Raw genomic sequence first — 19,474 nt, forward strand, 5'->3', positions numbered from 1 at the left:
ATCTATATCCATAATTAATAATTAATTAATTAACCGGGAAATTTTGTAACTGTGGTTCGTGGCTATTGGACACGAAGTAGCCAAGGGCCCACCGTTATAAGCTGTTTTTCAAATTAGGGGCTATATATTTATAAAATAAATTGTATGGAAAAATAGGGGTTAAATATTTTATTATTCTAGCGGAAGTGTAGGAAAATGAAAAAAAATCAAAGTACAAATGTAAAATGATATTTTTTGTTTATTTAATTTTTTTTTTAATTAGATATTTTGTAAGTTTTTAAAAAACTGCGAAGAACATAATAAATTAAGTGCGACAAAATAAAAAAAAGTAAATGAAACAAATAAAGTCTGAGGTGATGCCTCGTAATCGTTAATTAATTAAGAAAAAATATTTAAAAGACATTTATAATTCTTTTATATTAATTATTTAAAAAATGAAACTAATATAATAAATATATAAATAAAAAAATTCCTCATTTTTACTTATTATTTTTTCTAATACGATTAATGTATTAACATTGTTATAAAAAGATTTATGTTTTGCCTTATTGTAAAATTATGTATCGTTTCTAATATGCTGTAATAATATACATATTGATATATATTTAAACCAATTGTATAGAAATATTTATTTTTAATTTATTCACGGCAGTAAAATTAAGTCTTTAAGAGTTCCTTTTGACAGAAATTTTTTAAAAACTATAAATTTTAACTAAAAATGAACTTACCTTAGACTAAATTTTTTATTTCCGCAACGTATTGGACAGCAGCTTAAGTTCTAAGTATAAAACTAATTTCTTATGAACTAAAGTCTTAATTATTTATTTATTTAATTAAAGTATTAATTATTTATTAATGGGAATATTAAAAAAAAAGAAAAAATTGGTATTCGTATGATTGTTCTTTATTAAAAAATATAAAAATAATTTAATTTATTCAAAAGTGATAAAAGCCTTGAAAATGAATATATACAAATTTATAAATAAATAAAAATAATAATTAAGCAGCTAAACATTTGATCTCTGAAGTATTACGATGTGTCATTTCAGAAACCCTAGGGGGTACAACAATTGGGTTCCTGAAATGTTTTTTGAACCAACATATCAATGCATCAAGATTATTGAACACTTGGTTGCGATATTTGAATCCCTGTGAGATAACAGTAACATACTCATGGTAACATCTTAATCGAGGCACGTACGACAGTAAAAATTTACCAGGATAATTTTTCGAAGCCGAAAAAATGTATGGAATACTAGCAGGATTTTTTCTCTTCTGTTCCTTTAATATTTGCTCAGCCTTTTCTTTGAATCCAAGAACCTCAGGGTGATAGTACTTAAATTTAAGTATTTCTACGACATTACTAGCCATTACGTTGATATATCTCGCAAGTATTTCATCCAGGTCTTCAAATTTTTCAGTGCCGATCCACAAACTTCGTCCCAATGAAAAAGAATTTGATTTATCTGTTTCAATTACATCAATGTACTGATAAATGTCATCAGTTACTTTCCAAGTGACTGTTAAATGATCGATTCCTTTGCTGCTGGGTCTGATAATAGCTTCCCCTTGATCCATAGTCTTTATCATCTTCTCAGCTTCAGCGAAACTTATATTGTGAAATGACGGATGGACAACAAGACGTGTAGTATAAATCGGCTGTTTACTTTTCCTGCTTTCTTTTTCTGCTCTTTTATCTTCTTCTTCAGCCTCTGTGTCGTAGTATAAGTCCTTAGCAGGTCGCCAGGTATTATTTACGTCAGCAAGAACGCTGCTTTTACTGGAACATTCGCTGCCGAATTGGTCTACATCAATTTTGATAATACGACAAGCTATCACTTGTTGGATATGCACCCGATCCTGAGGATTCGCGACATAATTATCAGATATATTTATAGAATTAAGGTATCCAGACACTCCATTGTCCAAACGAAGTCTAACGCCGACAGCTTTTCCTGGACAAGATCCCGTGTCAAAATGATTCCATACTTCAGTGAGTTCAACAAAATCATCCTTGGAACAGAATGGACACTTCCAGAGTCCAGTATCGTCATTTTTAACGGGGTGTGCTTGATCCAGTTGTGTAACTTTGGGTTTTTTGAATCTGAACCCAATAACTGTTGCCTGGACTAGTTTGCCGACGTAAAAAGTTTCTTGAGTCTCTTTGGTCAATAGAGTAAACATTTCTTCAGGAGATGGAGATTTATAGGGCACTCGTAGATCTTTGTAGCGGTAAGTTAATTCAGTTTGGACATCATAGAGAGTAGTAATTTTATTTCCAAAGCCTTGTCTCTCTAACTCGACGGCAAAAGCTTCGAGATCTAATTCCTGAAGCTTGTAGGGAGTTTTTATTATTTCTTCGATAGCTGTACCTGGATCTGCATTTTTGACCCCGTATTCCAGAGCATCGACGGCCATTTTACGCGCCCACTCGTACGTTTCTGGATGAATTCTCGTGTTGTCCAACACCTCAATGTAGATATCTGAGTTGTCGTCGAGAGTAGCCGTGTCTATTTTTATAAATCCAGCGCAATTCATAAAAACTTTAGGTCCCATATGGCACACAGTCACCAAATGAGTACGATTTTCCAATTTATTTTTTTTGCTTTTCAGTATTTTCAATAGAACCTGACTTTTTCTGGGGCCTAATCCACAAACGAATTGTAATAAATTTTTATTGTAAACTTTATTGCTGCTCAAGTCGACACCAATTTCATTGACTCTGTTGATAAATTCAGTATACAAGTCCACCAAAAGCTCTTCTTTTGAAAGTAAATCTTGAAGGGGATGGTATTTCAAGCAGAGCAAGTCTTCATCTGGATTACAAAGCTGCGAAAATTCCCCGAGAGGATTTTGTAGACGTCGCGCAAGTGAAATCGATTCTCTCAGTAGTGGAGGGAACTCGCGGAATTCAGCTACTCCTCTATTGCTGGTAGAAAATAACTTTGCTACATTAGAGTCACATATTTCAACTTTTATAGCAGGATACTGTTCTTTGACAGCAAGCTTTGCCAAGCATTCCCTGATGTCATTGGAAATTGTTTGAGCATCTCTGGATTCACCGCCAATTACTACAATATGAGGCTTATTTTTGCTGATAAAATTTCGCAGAGAAAGTAAATCAGCTTCTTTGAGATGTCTTTCGTTTTGGTTAAAACTATTCTTACGTTTTAACAAATGAGGCAATTTTAAAAAGTCAACGCATTCACCATCCGGAGCGACGATTGAAGCAAACGCAGCTTGATTGACATCTGGAACATAAGCGATTCCCATTGACCTGATGCCTTCTCCAGTGTTCCAAGCTTCGTCATCTTGGCCATTAAATTTGCATGTGTAGGGAGCAAATTTTATCCAGTTGAATAATTTGCGACAGCACAAGTACGTGATGGATTCCTTTGCTTCAGCGGTGATATTAGCTCTTAATTCATTCTTCAAATCTGGTATAACATATTTTTTAAAAGCCAATTCTACACTACCAGTACGTAAATCATTCCAGTCTTGGACATTTCTGTTGAATTCATCTTTGATGTATAGCTGCTTGAATTCACTGATAAAGTCTGAGCCGACAATGCCTTTAACGGTTTCGCTGAATGTGATCGTTATCAAACCATCAGCTTCAGCAGTCGATAACTTGAGCCACATATGATCAACAAGTTCACGAACTGGTTTGTCCTTCAAGTACTTCATGGTATAGATCGGATGACTTTCATCTATTCCTCTGATTCCTTTTTTAGTCGGGCGTACTGACAGCTTAGCACGATCCATGTAAATTTCACGAGCGCATTTTCGTACAATTGGTTCACGTGCCAGTTGGATGGCCACCATGTGCTGAACAGCTTTCAGAACTTCTTCTGTGGACTGGAAACTTCCCCCGAGATAGTCTTGCGCCACTACATCAGGATGAACTGGATGTTGATTGACTTCATGACGCTGATAATTGTCTTGTAAATTTTCAGCAAAGTGTTCAGGAGTGAGACCAAATTTTTTAGCAAAACTGCTGAGCCCGGCGCGGACATAAAGTGCGTAAGGTCCACTTCTGATGGCCTGCTTAAGAGTACAGTCATTTTTTTCAGTCTCTTCAGCATCTTCATCCCCAAGCGATGGATCTTCACTATTTTTTTCTTCAGCCTCCAAAAGATATTGTTGACGTTTCCTATTTTTTTCCTGTCGAGCTTCCATCTCCTTCTGTCTCAAGATTTCCTTCATTCGCGGAATGTCGCGACTGTAGTAGAGCATGAAATGATTATAAACGTCATTTCTCTCTTCGTTTGTTTGGACGTTCTTCAATCGCTCGATATCTTCGTCTTTGATAATCCTAATCTCATCTGGAAGTGACGCCTCAGGATTCTTCATTAATTCGTCCAATTGAAAATCTCTCATATTTTCAAACAACCTCAGCAATTTTTGTTTTCTCTGGTACAATTGACACCACTTAGCATCGAACTTGTACACTTTCCACAAATCATCGATATTTAATTCTGGTTTCACTAGTTCCTTGCGGTAAAAAGCTATAAAAGGAACTTCAAAGTTTTGATTGCGCATCAAATTCAACGCATTCTTTATTTTCTTCACAGTTTCTGGTCCTTTAGATCCTAAATTATTCATACCGCCTGAACAATCCGTAACTTGTTGCAAAATTTTTCGTTGTGTGAATGCATGCTTATAAATCCACTCTGCCTCTTCATCAAGCTCGTTGGAACCTTCAGGTACAGGAGTAATCGGCGTTGAGCGTAACTGCATTCTCTCAGGAATGTCCTTGCAACGGATCTCATGATCTAGGTCCGTATAGAATGAGCGTTTTAAATCACTAGGCTCGTATATTTGGAAAATATTTTTGCCTGTAGGTTTTCTTGTACTCCTCTCATCTTCAGCTTCCTCATCTTCGTCTTCTGGAAACATGTCATCGTCGTACTGGTGTTGTACGGTGTCATAATCAAAGTCAACACCAAATATTTCCCTGGCCTGGTCCAGAGCTGAATCGCCTGCAGAAACATATTTCCTCTTGGGTATGGGCTTGTCATCATTGTCAACAATGAAATCATCGTCTGATGGAACACTTTGATCATCGTCGTCAAGATTGGATCCCTGATGCTCCGATTCGCGACTGGGACTTTGATTTTTAGTATCCTAAAATTTTTAATTATAAATTTGAATCCATGAAATAATTAAATAAAGTAAATTAAAATAATTATTATAGAAACTAAAATACTTACATCATCAATGCCATTTTCAAATAATTCATTAGCAATAGATTCTTTCTCAGTCCTTCCATTTTCGTCATCTTCGTCGTCAGATCCACCGGCTGGCATCTGCTTCAAACGTTTGAATCGTCGACGGTCAACAGTAATGCCCAAGTTTTCTTCAATCAAATCATAATCATCGTCCTCCAAACGATCATCAAAGTCATCGTCGTCGTCATGACTTTTCTTTCTTTTACTCCCGTTGACTTCATCGTCGGCTCCGTCACTTTTCTCATTTCCGCTGTTACGGCTTTCATCGTCGTCGTCGTCGTCGTCACAACTTTTTCGTCTTTTACTACCGTTGACTTCTCCATCGTCGTCACTTTCCTCACTACTACTGCTACTGCTACTGCTACTGCTACTGCTACTGCTACTGCTTTCATCATCATCTCCGTCACTTTCGCTGCTACTGCTTTCATCGTCGTCGCTTTCTATCACGTTATTCTTAAATCTCCTGTTTTCAACTTCTTCATACTCTTCAGTGTTCTTTAACTATAAATTAATAAAATAATATTTATTAAAAATAGTTTTCATTTTAAAAAATCACATTTCAAAAAGTCGCACCAAAAAAAAATTAATCTATTCACTTAAATTAAAAATTTATTTGACAATATTTAATTCAAAATAATTATTTGATCCACATTAAATTTAAAATTCGACTTAAATTATTTTTAAAAAATAAATAAAGAAAAAAAACTTACGAAATTCATTTTTGCAGCAATAATTTTTTGATGTAGATATTTTCAAAAAAAAAACACAAGTAACTTCTGTAACTACTATCAACTTAGATGTTAGAATAGTAACTTCTGTAACAATTATCAATAAGATAAAGTGTGATCGTGATCCTCAAAAGAGTACAGGACAACTAAACTGCATCAAGGTGCGAGTTGCACTTCAAATACCCAGCAAGTCCTTTTCGTTTAAAGATCCAAATTAAGGTAGAAGGGACACTTCTTACAAGTTCATTGGTCAGATGAATTTTACAAAATTTATGTGAATCTCATTAGTTACTTTAGAATAATGGTAACTCTAAGGAGACTGTGTATATTACAAAGAACAAACATTACGGCAGACTGGGTAATTACGCAGGTAATGAACTCATGACCCCTTGTACTGTATGAACCCTTACTTATTTATCTTGTAAGTGTTTTTAATCCTATAATGACTAAGAGTTTGTCTATCCTTAATTAACTAACCATTGGAGTTTATTATGTCGGTACTTAAATATTTTGTCCCTCAGGTGTGAAAAGGAAATAAATCACTAATTTACATCTCAGACAAGACGAATGGAAATTTTTTTATAGCAGAAGAAATTATTGGGATTATACGAGTATTTAAAATAAATAAATTACAAAATATGAGTGTTATTTAATTTTTAAGTTATCTTAATATATCAGGATATTTAGAGAAAAAAAAATAATTATTCTCCGTAAAATAATATTTTATATTTTTTCGTTTAATAGTAATGTTAAAAAGTAAATTTAAAATATATGTTTTCTATTAAAAGAAAATAAACCATTTTCTAGTGGATTTTTATGATTACTTGGATCGGTCTCAGGACATCTTTGACGTCATGTAGCCTAAGTGCTGTACAAATTGAAGACAATGTGTTTTCACTTGAAGACAAATATACATATATATATTTATTTTAGAAAACAGGAAAAAAGGATTTTAGGTCACACTGTAGAATAATTTTAGAAAATGTCAGTCTTAAGATTGGGCGGTCTTAAAAAAATTTTCGAATTTAACATTTATGATCACACGGAGAAAAACGGAGTTAAGAAATCTACGAATTTGAGACAAGAAGTTAAATCGCCGAAAAAATAATTATGCAGGACTGTAATTATTACTGCGATTATTGGTTTTATTGAAATTTTTGTGGTTTCGAGGCCGCTGCTGGGAATCCTACTCAATTTGAATTCCGACATCATTTTTCTCTAAATAATAAAGGAAAAGTTTAAATATCGACTTCTTATAGATCTTGTAAATAAATTTTAAAACGATTCTCAGGCTCTCTATCCCTCAGACAATTGCGCAAGAAGTATGCAATAGCCAGTAGAATAACTCAAGCGTCAATATGACAAGATTTAAGCCTTCTGTTTGGTAGTAATTTATATATATCGCGTTACTAAAACCAAAAGGGCGTATCTCAAAATATAGGCCCTTTTGGTTCTGCAGAACTTTACTTTTTTTTTTTTTTTTTTTTTTTTTTTTAATAAGTAATTTAGTAATTTGTTATATTTATTTTTTATATCATTTTATTTATTTCCATTCTTTTAATTGCCTCGAAACTTTTCATTCCCTGCTAGATCATTTGAATTTATATTTAAAATCCGAAATATTTTTTGAATTTATTGTAAATAGAATTTATAAAAAGTCTTATCAATTTTATAAAATCTTTTTGATAGACGAATGCGCATAACTTTTATATCTATATTTGTAATATATATATATATATATAAATATGAATATTAATTAATGCTCACATAGTGGCGTTGATTGGAGATACTTCAAATCACCATAAGCTACTGTATCTTTCCCAACTCCTTTTGGTAAGTTAGCATGCTTTGGTAGAATTATTTATTTAAATTTAATTATGGTTAAATAAAATAATTAATTTCCATAATTAAATTTAATCATTAGCACTTAATCCATTCGTAGGAGCTGTTGGTACGTACACGATTTTTTATTCCCTATTATTTTATTTAATGAACAGCAAAAATATTTAAATTTATAAAGATTCTTTGTAATTAAATTTAATATTTCTACAGAAAAATATAAAATCTTTATGAATTTAAGTTTATTATAAATGCCATCACAAACACATACACTTTAATTGTAATAAAAAATCCTATTTGTTTTATAATTACGCTTGATTTTTATACCTACTGAATTGAGCAATAAATTGAGTAATTAGTTATTAATTAATTAATTAATTAATTTTTTTTCAAATTCAGGTCAGAGAACGCAGTGTCAGAAGTGTACCGATGGGTCATTCGCATCGCGCGTCAAGGTCATCTTTAAGTGCTGGTACACCAGATAGTCTCAGTGACAATGAGAGCTCATTCAAATTGTCAACAAGAAAAACTAGTACTCCTTACAGAAGTGTCATTACACCAAGTAAGTACTCAATTAATCAGTAGGATGATTATATTTATGAATATACTTTATATAATTAAATTTAAATTAGGTGGCAGCCGTCCATCTAGCCGTCCAGCATCACGACCGGCATCAAGGCCAGCAAGTAGACCCAGTAGTAGACCAGCGTCAAGACAAGGTAGTAAACTACCAAGTCGATATGGTTCAACTCAATCATTAGATAGTACAGGTAATTATATTTTACTTTATTAAATATTTATTTAAGTATTTGACGTTTTATTTATATTTAATTTTGTTTAGATGAATCAGGTACTCCAAGTCGTATTCCACGAAGAACACTAGGTACAACTGGAACAACACCGACGTCAAGTCGACACAACAGTATTTCTGGAAGAAAATTAATTCCTCCAGTAAACGGGTCATCAACATCTCGACCTCGGACTCCCACTGGACTCGTAAGTCCTGCAAGCGGAGTCCCATCTAGGTAAGTTTTTATTACTTATATTTTTTATAAATAAAATCCTGCATTTAAATTTCACAGATAAAAAAAAAAACTAATATGCATTGCTCCAGATTTATTGACAGCGCAATAGATTTAACTGCATTATCAACTGCATTTAAAATTTTAAAAATAAATTAACACATCATTTATATTTATATTAATTAGCATAATAAAATATTTTAAATATTTAAAATTTAAAAAATAGTCGCGAGCCTTTAATTAAATAATTAATTTTTTACTGCTACTTTTTAATATTTTAATTTATTATTAAATTCGCTAGATTTTATTTAAAAAAAAAAAATTGAAAAACATAACAAACTGATCTAGAGTCATAACTAAAAATTTTTTTAGGCTTGGTTCGATTTATAGAACATCGAGTATCCCAACTCTTTCTGGTGCCGTAACACCAAATAGGTAAAGCGTAATTAATATAACTGGGAATTATAATTTATTTAATACGGTGTCGGGATAATAATAAAATAGGCTGCTTTAACTAATGGTTTATTTCTGATATATATATATATATATATATATATATATATATATATATATAAAAAGATAAAAATAAAACCACTTTCAATTAACATTTCCACTGTCTTGCTCTCTATAACTCTGGTGATGGTTTAGTCGCTCGCGGATTCCTGTGTACGTGGGACCAGATATTAAATCTCCTCAATCTACAACGAGTAATTTTTCAACTCATTCCACGCAAAGCAACCATTCTACAATTTCAACTGACTCCACTGGGTATGCCTGATCTGTCGCTAGTTTGTCATGTCCGTTTTCTTTCCTTGCATCATAAACTGAACTGATATTATTATTATTATTATTTTTCCCAAAACCAAAAAAAAAGTACCGTTTTAATGAGTGACAGCACAATTCCTTTACCCACTTTCAAATTATCAAATTATTTTTATTTAAAACAACCTCCGACTTTTATTATTATTTGTTTTTTTTTTTTTTTTTTTTTTGTATTTACCCTTACTGTTTATTTATCTAAATATCTATTTTATTTTGCTTTGAAATAATACTAACTCTCATAAATATATATCAGGGGCAGCTCTGTCTGTACCAGTTCAGCAACTAACTATTCATCAGCTATTAAATATGCTAGGTAACTAGCATCTGTCATTCATTGTTTAAATATTTACAAAATAATCATTTTTCAATTTTATGTCACGTAATCTAGCGATCCGTGGTCTTATTTTTAGTCACAATTTAAAAAATTTAGTTAAAGTAAAATTGACACTGAAATAATAATTTCTTAAAGTAGAAATTTAAATTTAAAAATGATTATTTTGTTTGCTTTATAAATAAATGCTTATAAAAATAGCTTGTAGAAAAATGTGATTGTCAAGAGTCTAAATGTCAACTGTAGTTTATCTTGGTGTAAATAATAATTAATTTATAAAAATTACTAATTATTATAATTAAATTATCTTAGGACACGAACACCTTCCAGTGGTTCATCGACGCCCTTGCCACCGGCGTCAAAATTATCGCGCAAACCTTCAGGAGCTTCAGATACTTCAGTCTCAGCTCTTCCAGTTTCATCACGCAAAGGAACCAAACCCACGGCCATTGATCAGAGAGCTCCATTTAGATTGTAATTAAAATTTAAAACTAAAAAAAAACTTTAAATCGTTTACGCGAGACGTATGTTTATATTATCATCAAAAAATTATCACAAATATCGTGTTTATAAATTAAAAAAAAAAAAAAAAAAAATAGATTATCTTTGATCGAGCTTTTCATACTGTTTTTAATCAAACGCAATGCCAGTAATTATTAAGAGCATCGCTAATAAATTGTTTACATTGTCTAAAAAAAAAAAAAAAAACTAAAAAAAAATATTTAAAACGTAATTTTAAAAAAAAAAATATCGAAAAATAGAATTAACATATTTAAGTGTAGTGAAAATAATTTAAAAAATTATTAAAATTTCTATTTATCAAGCAAGTTTATTAAAATATATAAACTAACTTACATATTAATTAATATTGAGCCTCGTTTGACGAAATTATAAAAAGTTTAACGTTACTAAGTGACAACAGATTTATAAATAAATAAACTATTGTATAATATGATTTATTGGTCACAGAGATGAACTAAAGTCAGTTAATTAAAATATAAATAATAATAAATTTTTAAAATAAACTAACAAGTGTTCCTAATAGTACCGAATTTTCGTTACCGAACGAAATTAGTTCGTACAAACAAGCTAAAAAAGAAAAACAATCTCATTACACATTTGAATGCCATTTACATAAATAATATTTATAATTATCATTTATTAAATATTTAATTGTGTAATTAATTTACTTTTACTTAAAATAATTATTTGTTTAATCTTTATACTAAAACTTTGTTCCTAATTTTTTTTTTATATATTAAAAATTAAATTTAAATGTAATTGTAACTTTGAAAAGAGATTTTCTACGCGCGGGTACTGATCCGGTTCGGGGAAAAAAAAACATCAAATGGCAGACCCGCGCGTAGACTTCTGTAATTTTTGTTGTAAGAAAATTAATATTTACCATTACCTATTAATTTTTTATTGGAACAATTATGATCTGATAAAAAAAAAAAAGTTGAACTAATACGCGAGGTTGCGCTTAAGTTTAATGTTTTATTATTTTTTTTTTTAAATAAAATGTAATTATACCAATTGTCCTAAAAATTAAGAGCTAGAATATATAAGTGTTTAGATATTAACAAAATTGTTATTATTAAGTACTTTTTATTTTTGATTCTTTGCTGTCACGGACTAGAACATTTGCAATTTAAATTTATTATTTTTTTTTTTATTTTTTCTAGTGTTTTTCTAAAAAAATGCAAATGCTCAATCGTGAAATATTTATTTGAAAGTTACTATTATAATTATTATTATTATTGAAAAGAGAATTGAATAAAAAATAATGAAGAGAGAACGTATTATGTAAATATTGGTTTGTTCTCTTGTTTGAATAAATAAAAAATCCGCTGATTAATAAATAAATTGTATGAGAAATAGGGGTTAAATATTTTATTATTAGCGGAAGTGTAGGAAAATGAAAGAAAATCAAAGTTAGTTTTACATTTATGTGGCACAAATGTAAACTGATATTTTTTGTTGATTTAATTATTTTTTTTTAATTAGATATTTTGTAAGTTTTTAAAAAACTGCGAAGAACATAATAAAATTAAGTGCGACAAAATAAAAAAAAAAGTAAATAAAACAAATAAGTCTGAGGTAATGCCTCGTAATCGTTAATTAATGAAGAAAAAAATATTTAAAAGACATTTATAATTCTTTTATATTAATTATTAAAAAAATGCAACTAATATAATAAATATATATAAATAAAAAAATTCCTCATTTTTACTTATTAATTTTTCTAATACGATTAATGTATTAACATTGTTATAAAAAGATTTATGTTTTGCCTTATTGTAAAATTATGTATCGTTTCTAATACGCTGTGAAAATATACATATAGATATATATATTTAAATCAATTGTATAGAAATATTTATTCTTAATTTATTTACGGCAGTAAAATTGAACTAAAAATGAACTTACCTTAGACTAAATTCTTCATTTCCGCAACGTATTGGACAGCAGCTTAAGTTCTAAATATAAAACTAATTTCTTATAAACTAAAGTCTTAATTATCTATTAATGGGAATATTTAAAAAAAAAAAAATTGGTATTCGTTTGATTGTTCTTTATTAAAAAATACAAACATCATTGAATTTATTGAGAAGTGATAAAAGCCTTGAAAATAAATATATACAAATTTATAAATAAATAAAAATAATAATCAAGCAGCTAAACATTTGATCTCTGAAGTATTACGATGTGTCATTTCAGAAACCCTAGGGGGTACAACAATTGGGTTCCTGAAATGTTTTTTGAACCAACATATCAATGCATCAAGATTATTGAACACTTGGTTGCGATATTTGAATCCCTGTGAGATAACAGTAACATACTCATGGTAACATCTTAATCGAGGCACGTACGAGAGTAAAAATTTACCAGGATAATTTTTCGAAGCCGAAAAAATGTATGGAATACTAGCAGGATTTTTTCTCTTCTGTTCCTTTAATATTTGCTCAGCCTTTTCTTTGAATCCAAGAACCTCAGGGTGATAGTACTTAAATTTAAGTATTTCTACGACATTACTAGCCATTACGTTGATATATCTCGCAAGTATTTCATCCAGGTCTTCAAATTTTTCAGTGCCGATCCACAAACTTCGTCCCAATGAAAAAGAATTTGATTTATCTGTTTCAATTACATCAATGTACTGATAAATGTCATCAGTTACTTTCCAAGTGACTGTTAAATGATCGATTCCTTTGCTGCTGGGTCTGATAATAGCTTCCCCTTGATCCATAGTCTTTATCATCTTCTCAGCTTCAGCGAAACTTATATTGTGAAATGACGGATGGACAACAAGACGTGTAGTATAAATCGGCTGTTTACTTTTCCTGCTTTCTTTTTCTGCTCTTTTATCTTCTTCTTCAGCCTCTGTGTCGTAGTATAAGTCCTTAGCAGGTCGCCAGGTATTATTTACGTCAGCAAGAACGCTGCTTTTACTGGAACATTCGCTGCCGAATTGGTCTACATCAATTTTGATAATACGACAAGCTATCACTTGTTGGATATGCACCCGATCCTGAGGATTCGCGACATAATTATCAGATATATTTATAGAATTAAGGTATCCAGACACTCCATTGTCCAAACGAAGTCTAACGCCGACAGCTTTTCCTGGACAAGATCCCGTGTCAAAATGATTCCATACTTCAGTGAGTTCAACAAAATCATCCTTGGAACAGAATGGACACTTCCAGAGTCCAGTATCGTCATTTTTAACGGGGTGTGCTTGATCCAGTTGTGTAACTTTGGGTTTTTTGAATCTGAACCCAATAACTGTTGCCTGGACTAGTTTGCCGACGTAAAAAGTTTCTTGAGTCTCTTTGGTCAATAGAGTAAACATTTCTTCAGGAGATGGAGATTTATAGGGCACTCGTAGATCTTTGTAGCGGTAAGTTAATTCAGTTTGGACATCATAGAGAGTAGTAATTTTATTTCCAAAGCCTTGTCTCTCTAACTCGACGGCAAAAGCTTCGAGATCTAATTCCTGAAGCTTGTAGGGAGTTTTTATTATTTCTTCGATAGCTGTACCTGGATCTGCATTTTTGACCCCGTATTCCAGAGCATCGACGGCCATTTTACGCGCCCACTCGTACGTTTCTGGATGAATTCTCGTGCTGTCCAACACCTCAATGTAGATATCTGAGTTGTCGTCGAGAGTAGCCGTGTCTATTTTTATAAATCCAGCGCAATTCATAAAAACTTTAGGTCCCATATGGCACACAGTCACCAAATGAGTACGATTTTCCAATTTATTTTTTTTGCTTTTCAGTATTTTCAATAGAACCTGACTTTTTCTGGGGCCTAATCCACAAACGAATTGTAATAAATTTTTATTGTAAACTTTATTGCTGCTCAAGTCGACACCAATTTCATTGACTCTGTTGATAAATTCAGTATACAAGTCCACCAAAAGCTCTTCTTTTGAAAGTAAATCTTGAAGGGGATGGTATTTCAAGCAGAGCAAGTCTTCATCTGGATTACAAAGCTGCGAAAATTCCCCGAGAGGATTTTGTAGACGTCGCGCAAGTGAAATCGATTCTCTCAGTAGTGGAGGGAACTCGCGGAATTCAGCTACTCCTCTATTGCTGGTAGAAAATAACTTTGCTACATTAGAGTCACATATTTCAACTTTTATAGCAGGATACTGTTCTTTGACAGCAAGCTTTGCCAAGCATTCCCTGATGTCATTGGAAATTGTTTGAGCATCTCTGGATTCACCGCCAATTACTACAATATGAGGCTTATTTTTGCTGATAAAATTTCGCAGAGAAAGTAAATCAGCTTCTTTGAGATGTCTTTCGTTTTGGTTAAAACTATTCTTACGTTTTAACAAATGAGGCAATTTTAAAAAGTCAACGCATTCACCATCCGGAGCGACGATTGAAGCAAACGCAGCTTGATTGACATCTGGAACATAAGCGATTCCCATTGACCTGATGCCTTCTCCAGTGTTCCAAGCTTCGTCATCTTGGCCATTAAATTTGCATGTGTAGGGAGCAAATTTTATCCAGTTGAATAATTTGCGACAGCACAAGTACGTGATGGATTCCTTTGCTTCAGCGGTGATATTAGCTCTTAATTCATTCTTCAAATCTGGTATAACATATTTTTTAAAAGCCAATTCTACACTACCAGTACGTAAATCATTCCAGTCTTGGACATTTCTGTTGAATTCATCTTTGATGTATAGCTGCTTGAATTCACTGATAAAGTCTGAGCCGACAATGCCTTTAACGGTTTCGCTGAATGTGATCGTTATCAAACCATCAGCTTCAGCAGTCGATAACTTGAGCCACATATGATCAACAAGTTCACGAACTGGTTTGTCCTTCAAGTACTTCATGGTATAGATCGGATGACTTTCATCTATTCCTCTGATTCCTTTTTTAGTCGGGCGTACTGACAGCTTAGCACGATCCATGTAAATTTCACGAGCGCATTTTCGTACAATTGGTTCACGTGCCAGTTGGATGGCCACCATGTGCTGAACAGCTTTCAGAACTTCTTCTGTGGACTGGAAACTTCCCCCGAGATAGTCTTGCGCCACTACATCAGGATGAACTGGATGTTGATTGACTTCATGACGCTGATAATTGTCTTGTAAATTTTCAGCAAAGTGTTCAGGAGTGAGACCAAACTTTTTAGCAAAACTGCTGAGCCCGGCGCGGACATAAAGTGCGTAAGGTCCACTTCTGACGGCCTGCTTAAGAGTACAGTCATTTTTTTCAGTCTCTTCAGCATCTTCATCCCCAAGCGATGGATCTTCACTATTTTTTTCTTCAGCCTCCAAAAGATATTGTTGACGTTTCCTATTTTTTTCCTGTCGAGCTTCCATCTCCTTCTGTCTCAAGATTTCCTTCATTCGCGGAATGTCGCGACTGTAGTAGAGCATGAAATGATTATAAACGTCATTTCTCTCTTCGTTTGTTTGGACGTTCTTCAATCGCTCGATATCTTCGTCTTTAATAATCCTAATCTCATCTGGAAGTGACGCCTCAGGATTCTTCATTAATTCGTCCAATTGAAAATCTCTCATATTTTCAAACAACCTCAGCAATTTTTGTTTTCTCTGGTACAATTGACACCACTTAGCATCGAACTTGTACACTTTCCACAAATCATCGATATTTAATTCTGGTTTCACTAGTTCCTTGCGGTAAAAAGCTATAAAAGGAACTTCAAAGTTTTGATTGCGCATCAAATTCAACGCATTCTTTATTTTCTTCACAGTTTCTGGTCCTTTAGATCCTAAATTATTCATACCGCCTGAACAATCCGTAACTTGTTGCAAAATTTTTCGTTGTGTGAATGCATGCTTATAAATCCACTCTGCCTCTTCATCAAGCTCGTTGGAACCTTCAGGTACAGGAGTAATCGGCGTTGAGCGTAACTGCATTCTCTCAGGAATGTCCTTGCAACGGATCTCATGATCTAGGTCCGTATAGAATGAGCGTTTTAAATCACTAGGCTCGTATATTTGGAAAATATTTTTGCCTGTAGGTTTTCTTGTACTCCTCTCATCTTCAGCTTCCTCATCTTCGTCTTCTGGAAACATGTCATCGTCGTACTGGTGTTGTACGGTGTCATAATCAAAGTCAACACCAAATATTTCCCTGGCCTGGTCCAGAGCTGAATCGCCTGCAGAAACATATTTCCTCTTGGGTATGGGCTTGTCATCATTGTCAACAATGAAATCATCGTCTGATGGAACACTTTGATCATCGTCGTCAAGATTGGATCCCTGATGCTCCGATTCGCGACTGGGACTTTGATTTTTAGTATCCTAAAATTTTTAATTATAAATTTGAATCCATGAAATAATTAAATAAAGTAAATTAAAATAATTATTATAGAAACTAAAATACTTACATCATCAATGCCATTTTCAAATAATTCATTAGCAATAGATTCTTTCTCAGTCCTTCCATTTTCGTCATCTTCGTCGTCAGATCCACCGGCTGGCATCTGCTTCAAACGTTTGAATCGTCGACGGTCAACAGTAATGCCCAAGTTTTCTTCAATCAAATCATAATCATCGTCCTCCAAACGATCATCAAAGTCATCGTCGTCGTCATGACTTTTCTTTCTTTTACTCCCGTTGACTTCATCGTCGGCTCCGTCACTTTTCTCATTTCCGCTGTTACGGCTTTCATCGTCGTCGTCGTCGTCGTCGTCACAACTTTTTCGTCTTTTACTACCGTTGACTTCTCCATCGTCGTCACTTTCCTCACTACTACTGCTACTGCTACTGCTACTGCTACTGCTACTGCTACTGATTTCATCATCATCTCCGTCACTTTCGCTGCTACTGCTTTCATCGTCGTCGCTTTCTATCACGTTATTCTTAAATCTCCTGTTTTCAACTTCTTCATACTCTTCAGTGTTCTTTAACTATAAATTAATAAAATAATATTTATTAAAAATAGTTTTCATTTTAAAAAATCACATTTCAAAAAGTCGCACCAAAAAAAAATTAATCTATTCACTTAAATTAAAAATTTATTTGACAATATTTAATTCAAAATAATTATTTGATCCACATTAAATTTAAAATTCGACTTAAATTATTTTTAAAAAATAAATAAAGAAAAAAAACTTACGAAATTCATTTTTGCAGCAATAATTTTTTGATGTAGATATTTTCAAAAAAAAAACACAAGTAACTTCTGTAACTACTATCAACTTAGATGTTAGAATAGTAACTTCTGTAACAATTATCAATAAGATAAAGTGTGATCGTGATCCTCAAAAGAGTACAGGACAACTAAACTGCATCAAGGTGCGAGTTGCACTTCAAATACCCAGCAAGTCCTTTTCGTTTAAAGATCCAAATTAAGGTAGAAGGGACACTTCTTACAAGTTCATTGGTCAGATGAATTTTACAAAATTTATGTGAATCTCATTAGTTACTTTAGAATAATGGTAACTCTAAGGAGACTGTGTATATTACAAAGAACAAACATTACGGCAGACTGGGTAATTACGCAGGTAATGAACTCATGACCCCTTGTACTGTATGAACCCTTACTTATTTATCTTGTAAGTGTTTTTAATCCTATAATGACTAAGAGTTTGTCTATCCTTAATTAACTAACCATTGGAGTTTATTATGTCGGTACTTAAATATTTTGTCCCTCAGGTGTGAAAAGGAAATAAATCACTAATTTACATCTCAGACAAGACGAATGGAAATTTTTTTATAGCAGAAGAAATTATTGGGATTATACGAGTATTTAAAATAAATAAATTACAAAATATGAGTGTTATTTAATTTTTAAGTTATCTTAATATATCAGGATATTTAGAGAAAAAAAAATAATTATTCTCCGTAAAATAATATTTTATATTTTTTCGTTTAATAGTAATGTTAAAAAGTAAATTTAAAATATATGTTTTCTATTAAAAGAAAATAAACCATTTTCTAGTGGATTTTTATGATTACTTGGATCGGTCTCAGGACATCTTTGACGTCATGTAGCCTAAGTGCTGTACAAATTGAAGACAATGTGTTTTCACTTGAAGACAAATATACATATATATATTTATTTTAGAAAACAGGAAAAAAGGATTTTAGGTCACACTGTAGAATAATTTTAGAAAATGTCAGTCTTAAGATTGGGCGGTCTTAAAAAAATTTTCGAATTTAACATTTATGATCACACGGAGAAAAACGGAGTTAAGAAATCTACGAATTTGAGACAAGAAGTTAAATCGCCGAAAAAATAATTATGCAGGACTGTAATTATTACTGCGATTATTGGTTTTATTGAAATTTTTGTGGTTTCGAGGCCGCTGCTGGGAATCCTACTCAATTTGAATTCCGACATCATTTTTCTCTAAATAATAAAGGAAAAGTTTAAATATCGACTTCTTATAGATCTTGTAAATAAATTTTAAAACGATTCTCAGGCTCTCTATCCCTCAGACAATTGCGCAAGAAGTATGCAATAGCCAGTAGAATAACTCAAGCGTCAATATGACAAGATTTAAGCCTTCTGTTTGGTAGTAATTTATATATATCGCGTTACTAAAACCAAAAGGGCGTATCTCAAAATATAGGCCCTTTTGGTTCTGCAGAACTTTACTTTTTTTTTTTTTTTTTTTTTTTTTTTTTAATAAGTAATTTAGTAATTTGTTATATTTATTTTTTATATCATTTTATTTATTTCCATTCTTTTAATTGCCTCGAAACTTTTCATTCCCTGCTAGATCATTTGAATTTATATTTAAAATCCGAAATATTTTTTGAATTTATTGTAAATAGAATTTATAAAAAGTCTTATCAATTTTATAAAATCTTTTTGATAGACGAATGCGCATAACTTTTATATCTATATTTGTAATATATATATATATAAATATGAATATTAATTAATGCTCACATAGTGGCGTTGATTGGAGATACTTCAAATCACCATAAGCTACTGTATCTTTCCCAACTCCTTTTGGTAAGTTAGCATGCTTTGGTAGAATTATTTATTTAAA

The 19,474-nt window shown here is 32.0% G+C and overlaps 3 protein-coding genes across 3 annotated transcripts; 1 reads left to right on the forward strand and 2 right to left on the reverse strand.

Annotated features, from left to right (window-relative positions):
* Positions 1-999: 999 nt before the first annotated feature.
* On the reverse strand, positions 1,000-6,116 carry LOC128668779 (transcription elongation factor SPT6-like). The gene is made up of 3 exons (XM_053742465.1): positions 6,099-6,116; positions 5,214-5,732; positions 1,000-5,127 (listed from the first exon to the last, which is right to left on the reverse strand). Exons 1-3 carry the CDS (start codon positions 6,114-6,116, stop codon positions 1,000-1,002), a joined length of 4,665 nt encoding a protein of 1,554 aa, XP_053598440.1.
* Positions 6,117-6,260: 144 nt separating this feature from the next.
* Positions 6,261-10,451, forward strand: LOC128668780 (uncharacterized protein DKFZp434B061-like). Its single transcript, XM_053742466.1, has 5 exons — positions 6,261-6,317; positions 8,198-8,360; positions 8,431-8,568; positions 8,640-8,823; positions 10,286-10,451. Exons 1-5 carry the CDS (start codon positions 6,261-6,263, stop codon positions 10,449-10,451), a joined length of 708 nt encoding a protein of 235 aa, XP_053598441.1.
* Positions 10,452-12,644: 2,193 nt separating this feature from the next.
* On the reverse strand, positions 12,645-17,764 carry LOC128668781 (transcription elongation factor SPT6-like). Its single transcript, XM_053742467.1, has 3 exons — positions 17,747-17,764; positions 16,859-17,380; positions 12,645-16,772 (listed from the first exon to the last, which is right to left on the reverse strand). The coding sequence occupies exons 1-3, from the start codon at positions 17,762-17,764 to the stop codon at positions 12,645-12,647; spliced, it is 4,668 nt and encodes a 1,555-aa protein (XP_053598442.1).
* Between the last annotated feature and the right edge of the window lie 1,710 nt (positions 17,765-19,474).

Source organism: Microplitis demolitor, chromosome 10 (genome assembly GCF_026212275.2).
Source record: "Microplitis demolitor isolate Queensland-Clemson2020A chromosome 10, iyMicDemo2.1a, whole genome shotgun sequence".
Taxonomy (NCBI): Eukaryota; Metazoa; Arthropoda; class Insecta; order Hymenoptera; family Braconidae; genus Microplitis; species Microplitis demolitor.